General features: G+C 43.3%; 1 protein-coding gene across 4 annotated transcripts in view; it reads right to left on the bottom strand.

The window, feature by feature from the left end:
- The window catches only part of wdr7 (WD repeat domain 7), a 65,525-nt gene extending 50,174 nt beyond the window's left edge, over positions 1–15,351 (bottom strand). For 2 of the 4 annotated variants that reach the window (XM_028025626.1, XM_028025627.1), the window contains exons 1-17: positions 15,186–15,351; positions 14,043–14,205; positions 12,794–12,900; positions 12,628–12,706; positions 11,532–11,706; positions 11,382–11,458; positions 11,177–11,296; positions 10,782–10,927; positions 10,608–10,710; positions 8,229–8,376; positions 7,621–7,754; positions 7,406–7,538; positions 6,609–6,829; positions 5,624–5,819; positions 3,869–4,083; positions 582–815; positions 218–511 (exon numbers count right to left, since the gene is read on the bottom strand). In XM_028025626.1, the coding sequence (XP_027881427.1) occupies positions 218–511; positions 582–815; positions 3,869–4,083; positions 5,624–5,819; positions 6,609–6,829; positions 7,406–7,538; positions 7,621–7,754; positions 8,229–8,376; positions 10,608–10,710; positions 10,782–10,927; positions 11,177–11,296; positions 11,382–11,458; positions 11,532–11,706; positions 12,628–12,706; positions 12,794–12,900; positions 14,043–14,201 (2,541 nt within the window). In that variant the 5' untranslated portion in view covers positions 14,202–14,205; positions 15,186–15,351. Of the gene's footprint in view, positions 1–217; positions 512–581; positions 816–3,868; positions 4,084–5,623; positions 5,820–6,608; positions 6,830–7,405; positions 7,539–7,620; positions 7,755–8,228; positions 8,377–9,734; positions 9,864–10,607; positions 10,711–10,781; positions 10,928–11,176; positions 11,297–11,381; positions 11,459–11,531; positions 11,707–12,627; positions 12,707–12,793; positions 12,901–14,042; positions 14,206–15,185 lie in introns of all 4 variants that reach the window. The other 2 variants (XM_028025625.1, XM_028025624.1) reach the window with 2 other exon arrangements.
- Between the last annotated feature and the right edge of the window lie 35 nt (positions 15,352–15,386).

The following is a 15,386-nucleotide window of genomic DNA, read 5'->3' as shown; positions in this document are numbered from 1 at the left end:
GGAGAAACATTTATCTTATTTAGAACGAACAGGGAATGTCAGAAAGGAATCCTAAACCATAAATATCTTCACCACAACAATGAAGGATTGATGGATGGACGGTTGGATGATTGAACGGTTGGACAGACAGACGGTTGGATGATTGAACGGTTGGACAGACAGTTGGATGGACAGACGGTTGGCTAACACGGTTGGACGGCCGGTCCAGAGTTCCTACCTTGAAGGTGGGCAGCATGAGGGACATGTGTCCGCCCCTGGAGATCAGGCCGAAGGAGATGGGGCAGTGCGGTCTGAGCATGCCCAGTCGCTCCAGGCAGATGCCGTCCAGCTGCTCGTTGAGGCCCCAGGCGTGCAGGCAGGACATGAACAGCTTGGCCGTGTCCATGGTCAGGTTATACTCCAGCAGACTCAGAGACTTGGACTTCTCCTCGCGCCTCCTCATCTCCTCTTCCTCCTCCTCGTCTTCGTCCAGCAGGTGCTCCTTGATCGTCTCCTTCATCGTCTCTTTCACCTGGTAACAGCAGAGGTTCGTCGGCAGGCGGACGGAGGGAACCTCGGACCCCCGCGGGTCGTCTACGCACCTGTTTGAAGATTTTGTTGGCCAGGAAGGAGCCGCCCTTGTCGGCGCCCGCCTGGCTCTTCTGCAGCGTCTCGGGGGAAACCAGCGTCGGGTTCGGCCGCTGAGCCTCCTCCGTCAGAAGCTGGATGATCAGCGCCTCCACATCGAAGAACAGAACGTGCATGTCGGGGTCCGTCAGGTTGGTCTTCATCGCCTGGACCACCAGGGCATTGTGGGAGTATTTGGGCAAATTACCCTGAAGGAGGAAGGAAGAAAGATTCAAATTTACCAAACTGGAGTGTTTCAGTCAGAACTCATTTGATTAGATACGAACTAACTCCATCTGTATTTCTTGTACTGTAGTAAACTCTGACATCTGCATATTTGCAGCCATCAGAAGTCGGCTTCATACGATACATATGCTAATGATAGCAACATTTTAATGGGAGCATTTAAGCTAACATTAGCATTTCTGCTTATTTCAGTTTATAAGCTGCTGTTTGTAAATCGGATGGAGTACGTCACTGTAGGCCAACATGCTGACTAAAGACTGAAGGTCTGCAGAATATTCTGGTTAGTAACGAACCTTTGCTGCTGTGAGCCTTCAGTTTGCCTCAGCGCTTCGGTTCCTCTTTCATATCTGCACCACAGTTTTTAGCTACTTAGCAACAGATTCTAACCGTGATTAAATACACACAGTGATAACGAGACAGCAAGGATTCTCCCAGAGTAACAACACAGGTTGGATGTTGGGTTTGTTCAATTATATTTGAGTTATTTTAACAGCACTGTAAGCTGTTACCTTGAATTTCAGCTGCAGGTTGTTTCCAGATTAAAGTCTGAGTGATTACTGTGGATGAGCTCTCAGATTCACTCACATTAGGAACATTTTCATTCTTTTACAAACATGTTTGTGCCTCAGCCTCATTTTCTGTGACGTACTCTGGTGGAGAAACAGTGCCATCTACAGGCAGAAGACCACATTACAACTTCACCCAGAGAAAGATGAGCATGTTCTGCAGATCACAAAAACATTTACAACATTTCTACCTCTGAAATAAACAAAGTTTGAGACATTTTTGGAAAGTAGAAGGATGTAAAGGAATTTCCAAATTAAGAAAGACATCAAGGCAAATTAGAGGGATTAAATCTGTAAACACTAACAGCTTAGTTCTTTTAAAACTTATTTTTATTTGCAACACCACGTCTGAGGAGAGTTTAAATCAAATGGAAAAGGTTGAAGCAGCTGGGCCGCTGCTCTCAGGCGAGGCTGACTTATTCTAGCTCCCGGGTAGTCGATCTAAAGGTCATCGTCCTGCAGGGCCCTTCAGGCAAACGGCACGCACACACACACACGCACACACACACACACACACACACACACACTCACGCTCAGTACAGACCTCACAAAGGAAGGTCCTGCTGTAAACTGCTGACCTGCCCGGTTTTCTCTCCCGTTTAAACTTAAATGAGGAAAATAAAAGTCCCAGTGATCAGCTGACTGACGGGCTGCAGCCTCCATGCGTTCAGGAACCGTTCCAACGGTGGGAAATTTGATTTATTCAATCTAATTGTTGTTGTTCATCAGAGCACCAGAACCAGAAACACTAACATGTAGACGTTAAACGGTGTTTGGGTTTCCTGGGCCTTGAATTCAGACATTATTCCGGTTTCTGGCTCATTTATTTCTGATCCTTTTCTTAAAAGCATAAATTTTAAAATTCACCAGAATTTCTATTGATTTCAAGGTAGTTGAACAAATAATTTACTGACTTTAAATCAGACTAAATTGTTAATGTTTAGGGCATTTATGATTACCTTAATTATTTATATTGTCTTTTTCCTTCATTTAAAGTTAGAGGTTTCCGTACACTAAGGTTGCCAGACCTTTAAACAGTTTGTGAACATTTTGTGAGCTTCTGATTGGTCAATTCACAAAATCTGTAAACAGAATACGACTGGGTTTAAAGGCAACACTTATTTGAAGACCTAAATGTTTGTCTTATGATTAATATGGACAGATTCACTAGTTAAGTAATGGAAAAACGTTAGAGTAATAAATAGGAGGGGGCCGAGTCCTGAGCCTTGGGGAACACCAGAGTGTTGGGAAGAGTAGGATTTACTGAGGACAGCTGGACAGACGAACGTCCAGCAGTTCAACGTTACTAATCAGCTGTAAGCAGGAGATCATCTGTGATTTTTATTGGAGCCATTTCAGTGATTTGTGTCAAATATGAAATAAAAATAAAGCGTCTGTGTTCCTGTTTCGGTGCCATGAACCCGCTGGGGACAAAGTGAAAGTCACAGCCAGAGCTCCTCAAAGCGAGATGTGAGCAGAAATCAAACACCAGCCGGCTGGAATCGCTTTGGCTTCACTGCCTGATATTTTACGGTCATTATCCTTCATTACCCGCAGCGGGGGATAAAACACACACACACACACACACACACACAAACACACACACACACACACACACACCGGGGATAATGGCTGGTTCTGGGTTGATATGAGGAAGAAAGCAGGAAAAGTGCAATGAGCGTCAAATGGAGGAAGGATTGCAGGTTTCTGTGATTACGGTGGAACAACAACACGAAGGTTAGGCGGAGAAACGTCTGGGTCTGATCCACTTCCTGAGGGAACCAGTGAAAGTCAAACAGCAGCTGAACTAAACGCTCTTCACAACACTAAATAATTCAGGGCGCTTGTTTTCCGCTCTGGGATCCCCCGTGTGGGCGGAGTCGTCTCTGTCAGGACGGGTCAGACGGCCGAGTTTGACGGAAAAACTTCAGATCTAAAACCAGCTGGAAACACCGAAGAGGAGAGAGAGAAAGACGACCAACATCTTCTGTATCCAGCTCAGACAGAATCTCTGGTTCTGAACCAGAACCACAAGTTCTGATAGGGAATCATTACTGTGGATGTTTTACAGAGACCAGAACCTCCAAACCCGTTTTTAGATTGTTGGTTCCGTCTAGAATGAATCTGATCACTGGTGATGCATCAAGACAGACCAGAGAGACACAACGCCGGAGTGTCCTCTGTTACCATGGCAACATAATCTCTGACATGGATGGACTAGTACATGGACAAACTAGTTGACCTGTAAACCTGGTCGTTGCCAGGTGTCTAGTAAACCTGGTCGTTGCTAGTTGTCTAGTAAACCTGGTCGTTGCTAGTTGTCTAGTAAACCTGGTCGTTGCCAGTCGTCTAGTGAACCTGGTCGTTGCCAGGTGTCTCTGTGAGTCCCCCCGGGGGCCCCAGCCTCCCCTCGCCCTCCCGGTCCGGTTGGTGACATCACCAGGCGTTACCTTGTCTGCGTTGTCAGCAGCCAGCAGGTTGGTTGCCAGCGTCTGCAGTTTGTGCTGCGCCATGTTCTTGAGCGCCGCCAGGCTGCGGCGCGTCATGGCCTGCTTCAGGTTGACCGCCGAGTGGCTCAGGGCGTCAACGGTGGCGGGGGCGAGCTCGTCGCAGGCGTTCAGGATCTCCACCGCCGTGATTCCCATCACGCAGCGATCCAGAGCTCCTGGAAACACAAACACAGGAAGATAAAACCAGATGGCAGATTTCTCTCTTTCTGCCAAAAACTGGATGATAAAAGTCTTCAGTCTGGTGATTTGGTCGCTTTAAATAACTATTTTATTTACTCAGACTTAATAATTCATGTTATTTGTTGTTTTCTTTATGTACTTTGGATATTTAAAATATATTTTACTTCCAGTGTTCATAATTTATTGATTTTTAAGAATATGTTCTTGAATTATTTTTGCACAATTTCACATTTATTTGTTTACTTCATTTTTGTTTTTTCGTTTCACCTTTAATTCTTTTAAAAATGTAGTTATTTATCTTCTGTATTCTTCCTCTGATGTGACAGGTTTTGAATCTCTTCTGTATGTAGGGAGAAGATTGGAAGGGAATAAGTTTCTTCTGTAATATATTCTAACATTCAACAGAGACTGATGACTTTTTTTCTTCAAAATTGAATAAAAAGAATAAACTGTTTAATTACTAGTTTGGCATTTTTCTATCTGACATAATCAGGAAAACTGGATCTACCACATCAAACTGTTACGATGGAGCGTTAATAAAATAGAAACAGTGAAATTAAGAGAGTAAAGTCTTTCATAATGAATAATGTTCTGCAGGTCAAACAGTGAAGACAGCAGGTCCTTACGGCTCTACACGCCTCGGTGTAGTTCAGCGTTTTCCAGCTCTGGCTGCATGCAGAGATGTTTATGGAGACATCATCACAGCAGAGGGTTCAGGTATTGAACGAGTGTTTATGTGATGAAGGAGCCGTCAGCCGCGGCTCCATTACCTGTCCAACGCCTGAGCACTTCCACACCTCCTTTAATTTCACACTTAGCTACCCTGCAGTCGCCCAGCAGAGCAGCGGCTCATCAGGCTGATGTTTCCTCAGACGGTATCCAATCCCAGCTGAACCAGTGAGGTGGGAATGACCACACTGACCACTCATTATATATTAGGAAAACATCTAAACACCACACTGAGCGGAGAACGGGCCAGTGGCTCAGCGGGCCACCAGAACCAGATCTGGGGGCCGATTTGGTTCAATAGTTACAGGAAAGTATTCACAACATGAACGTTTTAACAAAAAGAAATCAGCAACACTGAACAATATTTGGCTTTTTGACAACAACAACAAAAGAGACTTTAATCTTGAAGTGAAAACTGATACAAAATAATGGCAAAAATATTTAAAATAAGTGATATTCTGGCATTATTATGACTATATCTTAGTATTATGACATTCTCATAACTTTATGAATACTATGTGTAATGTTACGAATTATTTATTCTCATATTACGACTTTATTCCCATAACTTTATGACTTTATTCTCAAATAGTTACAACTTCATTCTCTGTTTATTCTTGAGTTTTCATGCTCAGTTTTCTAATTAACCAGTGAATCTCAATCTGATGATCCTGAGAGACGTTTTATTCTTGGAGTTTTTTTTAACCTGCCTTCATTTTTACTGAACCTTCCCGACACTGGCGCCCTGACGGCCCAGTTTCTCCCGGGGAAACGGTCGGGTCTCACCTGTATCCATCTGCCAGACGTAGACGGAGCCGTCGGAGCATCCCACCACCAGGTAGTCGTCGGCCGGCCGCCACTTGATGACCTGGATGGGGAAGAGGTGTCGGGACGCCAGCATGATGCACTTCCTCTCCCGCAGGCTGAGCAGGCCGACGGAGTGGTCGCTGGCCACGGAGCAAACGCAGTGCTGCACGCGGGTCTGCAGGGAGCAAACGCACCGATCTGAACTCAAACCCGACTGAACAGAGTCAGGGAGGAATCACTTCAGTTAGCAAACTGTGATAATAAATGATTTATAGGCAGAGAGCAAAGCAGAGGTGAGAGGTCAAAGTTCACAGCAATATGTCTGAAGAAAACCAAAGCACATAGGTAGAGGTGTGGTCATGTGGGCCAAAAATAACATGTCTGGAAAGAATTCATGGGTCGTCAGCATAGAGAATTAATCGACAGAGTAATCGATTACTAAAATAATCAATGACTGGCTCATGAAACTGAATTGATTTGGTTATTTGCATTTTTTAATGCATTTCTAATGTTGTAGAAAAAAAAGGATTAAGTGTTTAAATGAAGAACCTGTGGAATGTGTCAACTTTTTTAGACGATTAATCGATTAATCATCAGAATAATTGATTACTAAGATAATCGTCAGTTGCAGCCCGACTGGTTCGTGAAACTGAATTGATTTGTTTGTTCAATTGCATCTAATATTGATTTCTAATATTGTATTAAAAAAGTTAAATGAAGAATTTGCAGAATGTGCCAGTCCGATTAATCAGTTAATCATCAGAATAATCGATAGATTAATCGATGGCTAAACTAGTCGTTAGTTGCAGCCGTAGTCGGTGGTAACAGATAAACCATGGAGCCGTACACACACACAGACAGACAGACAGAAAGAGACAGACAGACAGACAGACAGACAGACAGAAAGAGACAGACAGACAGAGACAGACGGGGACGGTGGACATGAAGACGTCTCCGGTCTTACGCTGCAGTTTTCCGGCGGGACGATCAGCTGGCTGATTTCCCCTCCATGAACGCAGAAGATGTGCTTCATCTCTCCGGTGAAAATGTCCCAGACGATGACGGAGAAGTCCACTCCTCCGGACACCAGGGAGCGCTGGTCGTAGCGGGGCGACACCTGGTACGGGTAGAGGACGCAGGTCACCTTGTTCCGGTGACCCCGCAGCGTCCGGTGGGGCGGCCAGCCTGCAGGACGAAACCAGCAGAGATACAACAGAGGGAGAGGAAGCAAAAAAAATAAAACTTTAATTAAATTCCATTAAATGACTGTTTCTGCATTGATTTGGTGTGGAACGCTTTAAATCAAGGGGTGTTCAAATGCAGCCTGGGGGCCATTTCTGGTCCTTGGGCTGATTTTGTGCGGCCCCACCATGAGTTGATGCAGATGGAGACTTTTAATTTGTAACAAGAGTAAATTTATTCCCACCATCATTTTCTTTCAATAGAAAATATAAAGTTTGACACAAAGAATTTGTGTTTTAATATCCAAGGTTTTGTAATAACCAAAATCACTGAAACTTTTACTGAAAAGTCGACTTTAATGCACCAAAATCAGCTTTTATGTAAGTTATCAAATTTGGATAAATATCAATAAGTATTTTGTTATTTCTAAAAAAAATCTGAATACCTGCTAAAAGCTGCATTTGGTTTTACATTTAAAAGCATTTTAATAATTTTTAGCCAAAGGTATGAAGTTTATTCAGACCACATTAAAACTGAGCGCACAGGAACATGTGCATGTTAAACCATCATCATCCTCACCCCGCCGCAGCATGTGCTCCCCCTGCAGCAGCTGCACGATGGCCGTCTGCGTGGCGGGGACCAGGACGATGCTGCCGTCCTCCCGGCCGCACACCAGCCGGCCCTGAGACGGGATGTAGACGCTGGCCGTAACCTGGGCAACAGAATGACGAAAAATGACTCAACCAAACAGAAAGAAGCAGGTTTTCATTTTGTTTCTGTTAATTCCTGCCAACCTTGATGGGCTGCTGCTTGCTGGGCAGGACGCTCAGCTGGTCGATGATCCCAGAGGAGACGGGCGTCAGCTTATCGAACGCCTCCTGCAGGCTGATGGTGGACGACATCTGCAGCTCTGCAACAGAACCATCATCTGAGTGAGAAAATTAAACACGTAACCAAATAAATACAGTTTATAAAAACCTAAGTTCAGTTGTAGTGACATCATCTGTCCACCAGATGTCACTGATGTACAGCAGCTTTTATATAAAAGCAGCTTATAAGAAAATAAAGTAAATTATACCAGAGAGACATTTATATTCATCTTAATTCATATTGTATTTTGTTTATTGTTTTTATTTAATTAACCTTTAAATGGATAATTTCCACCTGTTGAAATTAAATTAAATTATAAATTTTTATCTTCATCCTGTTCAGATTTATGTTATTTAACCAATTAAATGTTTATTTTCTTATTTTAAAAGGAACAGAATTATTTATCTGCATGTTTTATGTATTTCTATGTGGCATTTTTAAAACATTAATAATTGATGAATCGTCAGAATGATCGATTAATAGAGAGGTAAAATAACTATTAGCTGCAGCGCAGCGTCAGACTGCTGGTCACCTGCTGGCGTGGCGGTGGGCCGCGGCGGCGTGGCGTCCGGGACGCTCCACAGCGACAGCCGGCCGGCCGAGTCTCCCTGGATCAGCAGCTTGTGGAACGGCTCCCGGCGGCCGAAGAAGAACCGGGTCACCGGGGGACAGATGAGGAGCTGGGGGGGGGAACGGGTCAGAGGCGTGACTCAGACAGGAAGCAGAGAGCGCGGCCGCTGCGGCGCGTCGTTCTTCCTTCGCGTGAGCGGGGAAGGTGGGAAACAGAAGCATCAAACAACAACCAAGATCACAGCTGGACAGGTCGGAATCCAAATCCCAGAAACGCCAGAAAAAAACTAAATCATTTCTGATGGATCCATCGGCAGCTTGAACTGGACCGCTAACCTGAAACCCGGTTCTGACCCGTCCCACACCCACTGAACGAACGAAACAGGAGAGATGCCGCCGTCACCACGGCAACGGAGGAGAGAAGATCAGGACGCCGAGAGCCAACAGGTGTCAAACCACCGTCACAGTAAAGTATTCACACCCCGGCAGCTTCACCACAAACTTCTACACTTTACTGGGATTTTATGAACCAAAGTGGAAAAATAATGATGAATAATCAACATTTACTGAAAATAACATTTAAAAACTAACGTTCATAGTCAAAATGAGATTTAAAATTTAAATTAAGACATTTTAAAACTGCAGAATCTGAGCTAAAGGGAAGCATGTCCTGCCAGAAACACCGTCCTCACACTGAAGCACGGTGGTGGCAGAATCATGCTGTGGGGATGCTTTTCTTCTGCTAGAGATTCACCTTACAGCAGAAAAACCAACTTAAACCTACAGCTAGAGATAAAAGGAGATGGCCTAGTCAAAGTCCAAACCCAGAACTTGATGCTCACAGATGTTTTCTGTCCAGTTTAACAGTTTGAGATGTTTGATGAGCAGAAATGTCAGTTTGACCTGAGGAAACATGGATGAGTTCACAGGGTGTGAAAACTTTTAAAGGCACAGCAACTCCAGACGTCAGAGGGAAAAAGTTCTGCTCACCAGGACAGGAGGGAAGAAACATGGAGGCCGATCAGCAGCAGGCAGCCGAGAAGAAACTGATTTAAAATAAAAACAGCTGCAAACGCAGATTCAGACAATCCGGCATGGGGTCACAGGAAACCCGGCGCAGGTCATGTTTACTGGGAGAGACGCCATTTTAGATGGATTTTAACTAGAAGAACTCAACTTTTTAAATGTCTTAATACAGGGGCCTACTTCCTCTAGTTCTAGTTCATCCAGTTCTAGTTCATCTCCTAGTGCTTCTAGTTCCAGTTCTTCTGGTTCTAATTATTCTAGAATATCTGCTAGTTCTAGTTCCTCAATTTATGTAAGATAATTCCTTTTAGCTCATTTCTGTTAGCTGATTTATTTTAGCTCATTTCTGTTAGCTGATTTCTTTAGCTGATTTCTGCAGCTCAGTTGATTCAACTCTTCTTCTTGTTGCCTGCTGCTGATGCTAAGCGTGTTGTGGGCTTACAGGCGCCTCTAGAGGCCGGTGTTGGTAAAGCTGCAGTGGGGTGTAGAGCTCTGGGGCGAAGCCACTGGGACGGAGGCATATGACCTCCACCTCCTGCTCCTCCTGCTCCTCCTGCTCACCTCCGTCCTTCTGGGAGGAGGTGAGGGTCGGTTTATATGGGAGGGGCGGGGCAGCAATCAGAGAACAGGAAATAAAAGAAACATAAAAACAAAACTAAACAACAGACAAAACGTAAATAAAAGTAAATCATAACATTCAGGACAAACAGGAAGTCTAACATAAACCCTAAAACATTCAGCTTCATGCACACAGACTAAAGCGGTGAACAGTTCACTTCATTCCTGTTCCCATGATGCTTGAGTTCACCAGACTGGGGTCTAACATGTGAACATCAGCTGGTTTAATCTGAAACGAGGCCAGAACAGCACAGAAATACGACAAAAACAACATGGAGGCAGCGGCGGCGGGCTCAGCAGCAAGCAGCGCGTCAGCTGGGATGTCAGGCAGGATTATAAGAGTCCAAACCCACCGGAGGAAATAAACCATTATTATTCCTTCAACTCAAAATCAAACTGACTTAAAACCGTTTATAGCTACCAGCAGTTAGCTGCAAGGCTATTAAGTCAGTTCCATACTTTCCACTTTTTTAAGATTTGGAATATAATGAAATATATTGTTTACTGCTGACAAACAAAAACATATGAAGCAAACTGAAAACGCACCAAACTGTGACCCTTAGTCATCACCAGGTGTTTTACAGAAACAAGAAGAAACAAAATGGCCGTCTCAGTCCACAGACATGAATCCTACAGAAAACCTGTGGCTGTGAAAGGACTCGTGCTTCTCTGGACGACCTCGGAGGTGAACTCTGACCTGTTTGTCTGAGCGCTCAGCGATGCTGTAGATCAGCGGGGGGATCGATCCTTCTTTGGTTCGCCCAACGTCGGTGCGGAAATGTTCGCTGGCGGACTGGCAGCTGAGAACCAGACAGAGCGTTACCCCAACCCGCCCAGAGACGTTTCTCCAGCCGGAGGCGTTGGGCCTTACCTGGCCGGCAGCTTGTAGATGTAGCTGCAGCCGTCTTCGGTCCAGATGATGACTTTATCCGCTGAGATGAACTCACCGCCGGTCCAGGACTGGTCGCTGTCGCTGGGCACGGAGCAGAGCAGAGAGTAATCTCCTGCATCGAACACCTGGGAGACAGAAGGAAAAGTTATTAAACTGCAGGATGAGTGAAAGAGACAGAAAGAGGAAAAGAGACAAAGAAAAAGACAAAAAGGAAAAGAGAGAATTACAGACATACAAGAGAAACAACAAGACAGAAAAACAAAAAGACAGACACACAGACAGAGACAGACAGACAGAGACAGACAGACGGACAGACACAGAAAGACAGACGGACAGACAGAGAGACAGAGAGACAGACAGACACAGGGTCGTACCCTCCAGTACTTGGAGCAGACCACCAGCAAGCTGCTCTGGGTGAAGCTGCAGAAGGAGATGCTCTGGCAGCCCTGGCAGTAGATGGGCTTGGACTCTTCCTCAAAGACCGGGTCCAGATCCTGAACCAGGAAACGGACCAGAGGCTTAGATCAGTGTGTGTGTGTGTGTGTGCGTGTGTGTGTGTGTTCGCCTGCAGCAACAAACCTGCATCTTGCTGACCTCAGCTGTTATCATCCACACCTTCAAAATCCCCGTCACTGATACTGCCACCACCGTGTCCTCTGAGGAGCAAATTCAGGTTTTATCAGGACGGCGTGTTTGAGCTGCTAGCATAAAGCGGTCAGGTAAACACACCTTGGGTCCGATGGGAGCGGATGATGCTCATGGAGCTGATCCAATCAGGAGAGATCTTAGAGACCAGAGAGTAGAGAACCTCCAGGCTGGTGGCGTCAACCACAAGGATCTCTGGGTAATGTCCGTTACACAGCAGGCGGCCCTCCTTCTGCGTACCGATGGTGAACTGGTAGAACTGAGGAAGGAGAGAGAGGGAGAGAAAGGAAGAGAAGGAAAAAGAACAAAAGTTAAACATAACTACAAACCTAAGGTCGTTCTGGAACATGAAAATTATCATATTAAAAGTAAATTGATGCTCAAGGGTTGTAGTGTTTCAATGACAGAATTTGAACTGAAGTTAGCAATGTAGCATTAGCTTCCGCTATATTGCACATCAATGTAGCGCTTTAGTATTAGCTTAGTTAATGCAACATCAACACGATAACAGAAGCTAAATTCATCAACACAAAATAGTTACATCAAGTGTTGATGTAACACTTTAGCATTAGCTTCTGCTAAACTCCTTGTTGATGTAGCGCTTTAGCATTAGCTTCTGCTAAACTCCTTGTTGATGTAGCGCTTTAGCATTAGCTTCTGTTAAACTCCTTGTCGATGTAGCGCTTTAGCATTAGCTTCTGCTAAACTCCTTGTCGATGTAGCGCTTTAGCATTAGCTTCTGCTAAACTCCTTGTTGATGTAGCGCTTTAGCATTAGCTTCTGTTAAACTCCTTGTTGATGTAGCGCTTTAGCATTAGCTTCTGTTAAACTCCTTGTTGATGTAGCGCTTTAGCATTAGCTTCTGTTAAACTCCTTGTCGATGTAGCGCTTTAGCATTAGCTTCTGCTAAACTCCTTGTTCATGTAGCACTTTAGAATTAGCTTCTGCTAAACTCCTGCATAAATTTTTAGTTAGCTACTCCTCCTTTGATCCTTAAAAATATAAGAAGATTGAAAACTAAACTATTCTACAGAAATGACTGAACTATATCTATTTCAGCAAAATAAAACATACTCATTTCTTCCTACTAAATGTTATATTAAAATGTGACGTGAGTGTTTAGCTCATGAGTGAACTTCCTGTCTGCACCCTGATCCCACCAGGTGAGTCTGTGTCGCACCTGAATCCCGGTGTGAGCGCAGGCCAGCTTGGTGAACTCGATACAGCGCCCGTCGTTTACGTCCCACAGACACATCTCCCTGGAAACACAGAAACATCAGAAACATGAGGTCCAGCTGGGGTTTCAGGACAGAACAGACTACATTGAGCATGCGGAGGAAACGGACCCGCTCTCTGAGGCGCTGACGATGTACTGCTTGTCGCTGCTGGCGCTGGCTTTAGACAGGCAGGTGATGGAGGCCGTGTGGCCGAACAGCATCGCTCTGGGACAGATCTGGAGGCAGAAACCAACCAATCAGAGGAAAGGACAGAAAATACGCTTCTGCTAGAGACTGAAGAGGAACTAAAGTCACTTAAATCAGGATGAGATGTTAGGAAAATGTCTGTCATCATAAAAACTACATTTATAGTGTTGGAAACAAAAAAAACATATTTAAAGAGAAAAAACCTTAAAAAGTGTTAAAACTTGATGCTAAGGGCCAACAGGTCGTTACTGATAACAGGCTGACATGGATGCAGCATATTAACCACATAAAGGTTAAAATCTCTGAAACAATTTGTATTTTATATAAAACTACAGACTTAAATGAATTATTATTGTAAAATAATCTAATTAATGTTTTAAGTAAAATCAAAGACCTTGTTCAGAAATATTTAGTACTGCAGAAAATTAAATACAATTTAAAAGATGAATGTAAGTTTATAAAGTGTTAAAATGTTGGAGCTCAGTTGTGGAATAATGTGAACAGAAAACATGTAATTCACCGTTTCTTTCTTAAAACAATACATTTAAAATAAATCATAAATTACTGTAAACATAGATTCAATATTTTAAATAACGGAATAAATATATATATTTGTATAAAAGGTCAAAAATGTTCTCTTTTTTCTGTTTTACATTTTTAAATATTAAAGATAATAAGTTGATGATGGATCACTTGTGTTTTGTGACTGAAATAAAAATTTTAAAAATAATTTTAAAAAAACAGAAAAAGCACAATAGCAAAAAACATTATAATTAAAAAAAATAATAATAAAGATTTTAATATTAAAGAACACAAAAAAAGAGAAAGGACATAAATAATAAATAACCAAAGATAAAAAGGATAGCAAGAAACTTCAGAAAGAAATGGCAAAAAATAAAAAAACATTCAAAAAAGAAAAGATTTGAATATTAAAGTACAAAAAAGGAGAAAATAAATAATCAAACACAAAAAGGTCAATAACTAATATAACTAATATATAAGGACAAGAAATAAAAATAACTAAAATAGAAAAGATCTTAAAAAACACAAAAAAGAGAGAAAGAACAAGTAACAAAATGTTTCAACAAGAGAAAATGTTTAAAAAAAGATAAAAAAATGTAAAATAAATAAAATAAACTCAAAGCAACAGGAAGCAGACCGCCGCTCCCACCTGCAGCTCAGGTGTCATGTCCCACAGGCAGATCTGACCGTCATGGCAGCCGGTGATGATGGTGCTGAAGTCGTCCATCACCAGTAAGCTGCTGATGCAGTGGGTGGGCGCCGTGCGGCCCCACAGCACGATGGGCAGGACCAGGTTGTTCCCCGACATGATGCTGCTGACAAACAAACACGGAGGAGAGGCCGATTCATCACCAACCTGCTGCTACCGGAACCGCACCGACCCGAACACAGCCAGAACCGCTCCGTCTCCACACTTTCATTCATCATTTAGGTTGAACTGATGCTGGTTGGATAATTATTACCTCTGGTTCTGGATGCTCTTAATCTTTTTTTTACGACACGTAACCATAGCAACAACTACCTGGACGTAGCAGATTAGCTTCTGAAAAGCTCAAGGAAAACCTGAACTTTGACCCCTAACCCCAGAGGAGATGAAAAGGAGGTGACTCCCCTACTCCAACATCCTTTTAAAGAGGAGGAGCAAAAACAACAACTGATGATGTTACCCAACACATGACACTGTTTACACCAACAGCCTTCTGTCAGAGGCTTATTCAGGTTTGTTGAGAGACTGACTGCTACTGGAGAGCCGTTATGGATCCACACAGATCCTCTGAAGACACTTTGATTTTATGAGTTAAGACATTTCATTTCATTTTAGGATAAATAAATTATTTTGAAGTGAATTGTATTGAAATGTTGCAGCTCTTCAGCGTCAGACTCATTTAAAATGTGTCCAAAACACGAAATTAAGCAGAAATAAAACTAAAAACAGTGTAGTGCTTCACTGCTTTAGTAAGAAGTTAAAGAGGATTTTATATCTGCAGCCATGAAGGAACAGCAGGACAGAAATCAGCATCAGATGAACGCGCCAGCTGGTTCTGTTTACAGCCAAATACAAAACGATTCAATTTAAAACCAAACATTTTACAGCCTGAAATAAAACAACAGACATATATATCAGATATATATCACATATAACAGATAACTAACCCAGCAGCTAACTGTCCCTGATCATCGGACGTTAGAGGACAGGGTTAGCTCTCATACTTCCGCTTCAGCAACGCTACCAGCTAACGGCTAACGGCTAGCGGCTAGCAAAAGATTCCGATAAAAAGCGGCTGAGACGCACCAGACGCTGACGTCCTACTGGGACATGTCCGACAGACCGACGGCTTTCACGAATACGGTTCCTCCTGCTGCCAGTTCAGACAAAAAAAGACGCCGTTATTCTGCGCCGCTTCTGCTAGCTGGTCCTACCGACAAACAGACCTTACAGGTCAGCTGATCCGCTACATCCGGTCACTCACAAAAATAAAATAAAATAAAATAA

The sequence above is a fragment of the Xiphophorus couchianus genome, chromosome 8, assembly GCF_001444195.1.
Source record: "Xiphophorus couchianus chromosome 8, X_couchianus-1.0, whole genome shotgun sequence".
NCBI classification, from domain to species: Eukaryota; Metazoa; Chordata; class Actinopteri; order Cyprinodontiformes; family Poeciliidae; genus Xiphophorus; species Xiphophorus couchianus.
This window is presented reverse-complemented; position numbering and strand designations above follow the sequence as displayed.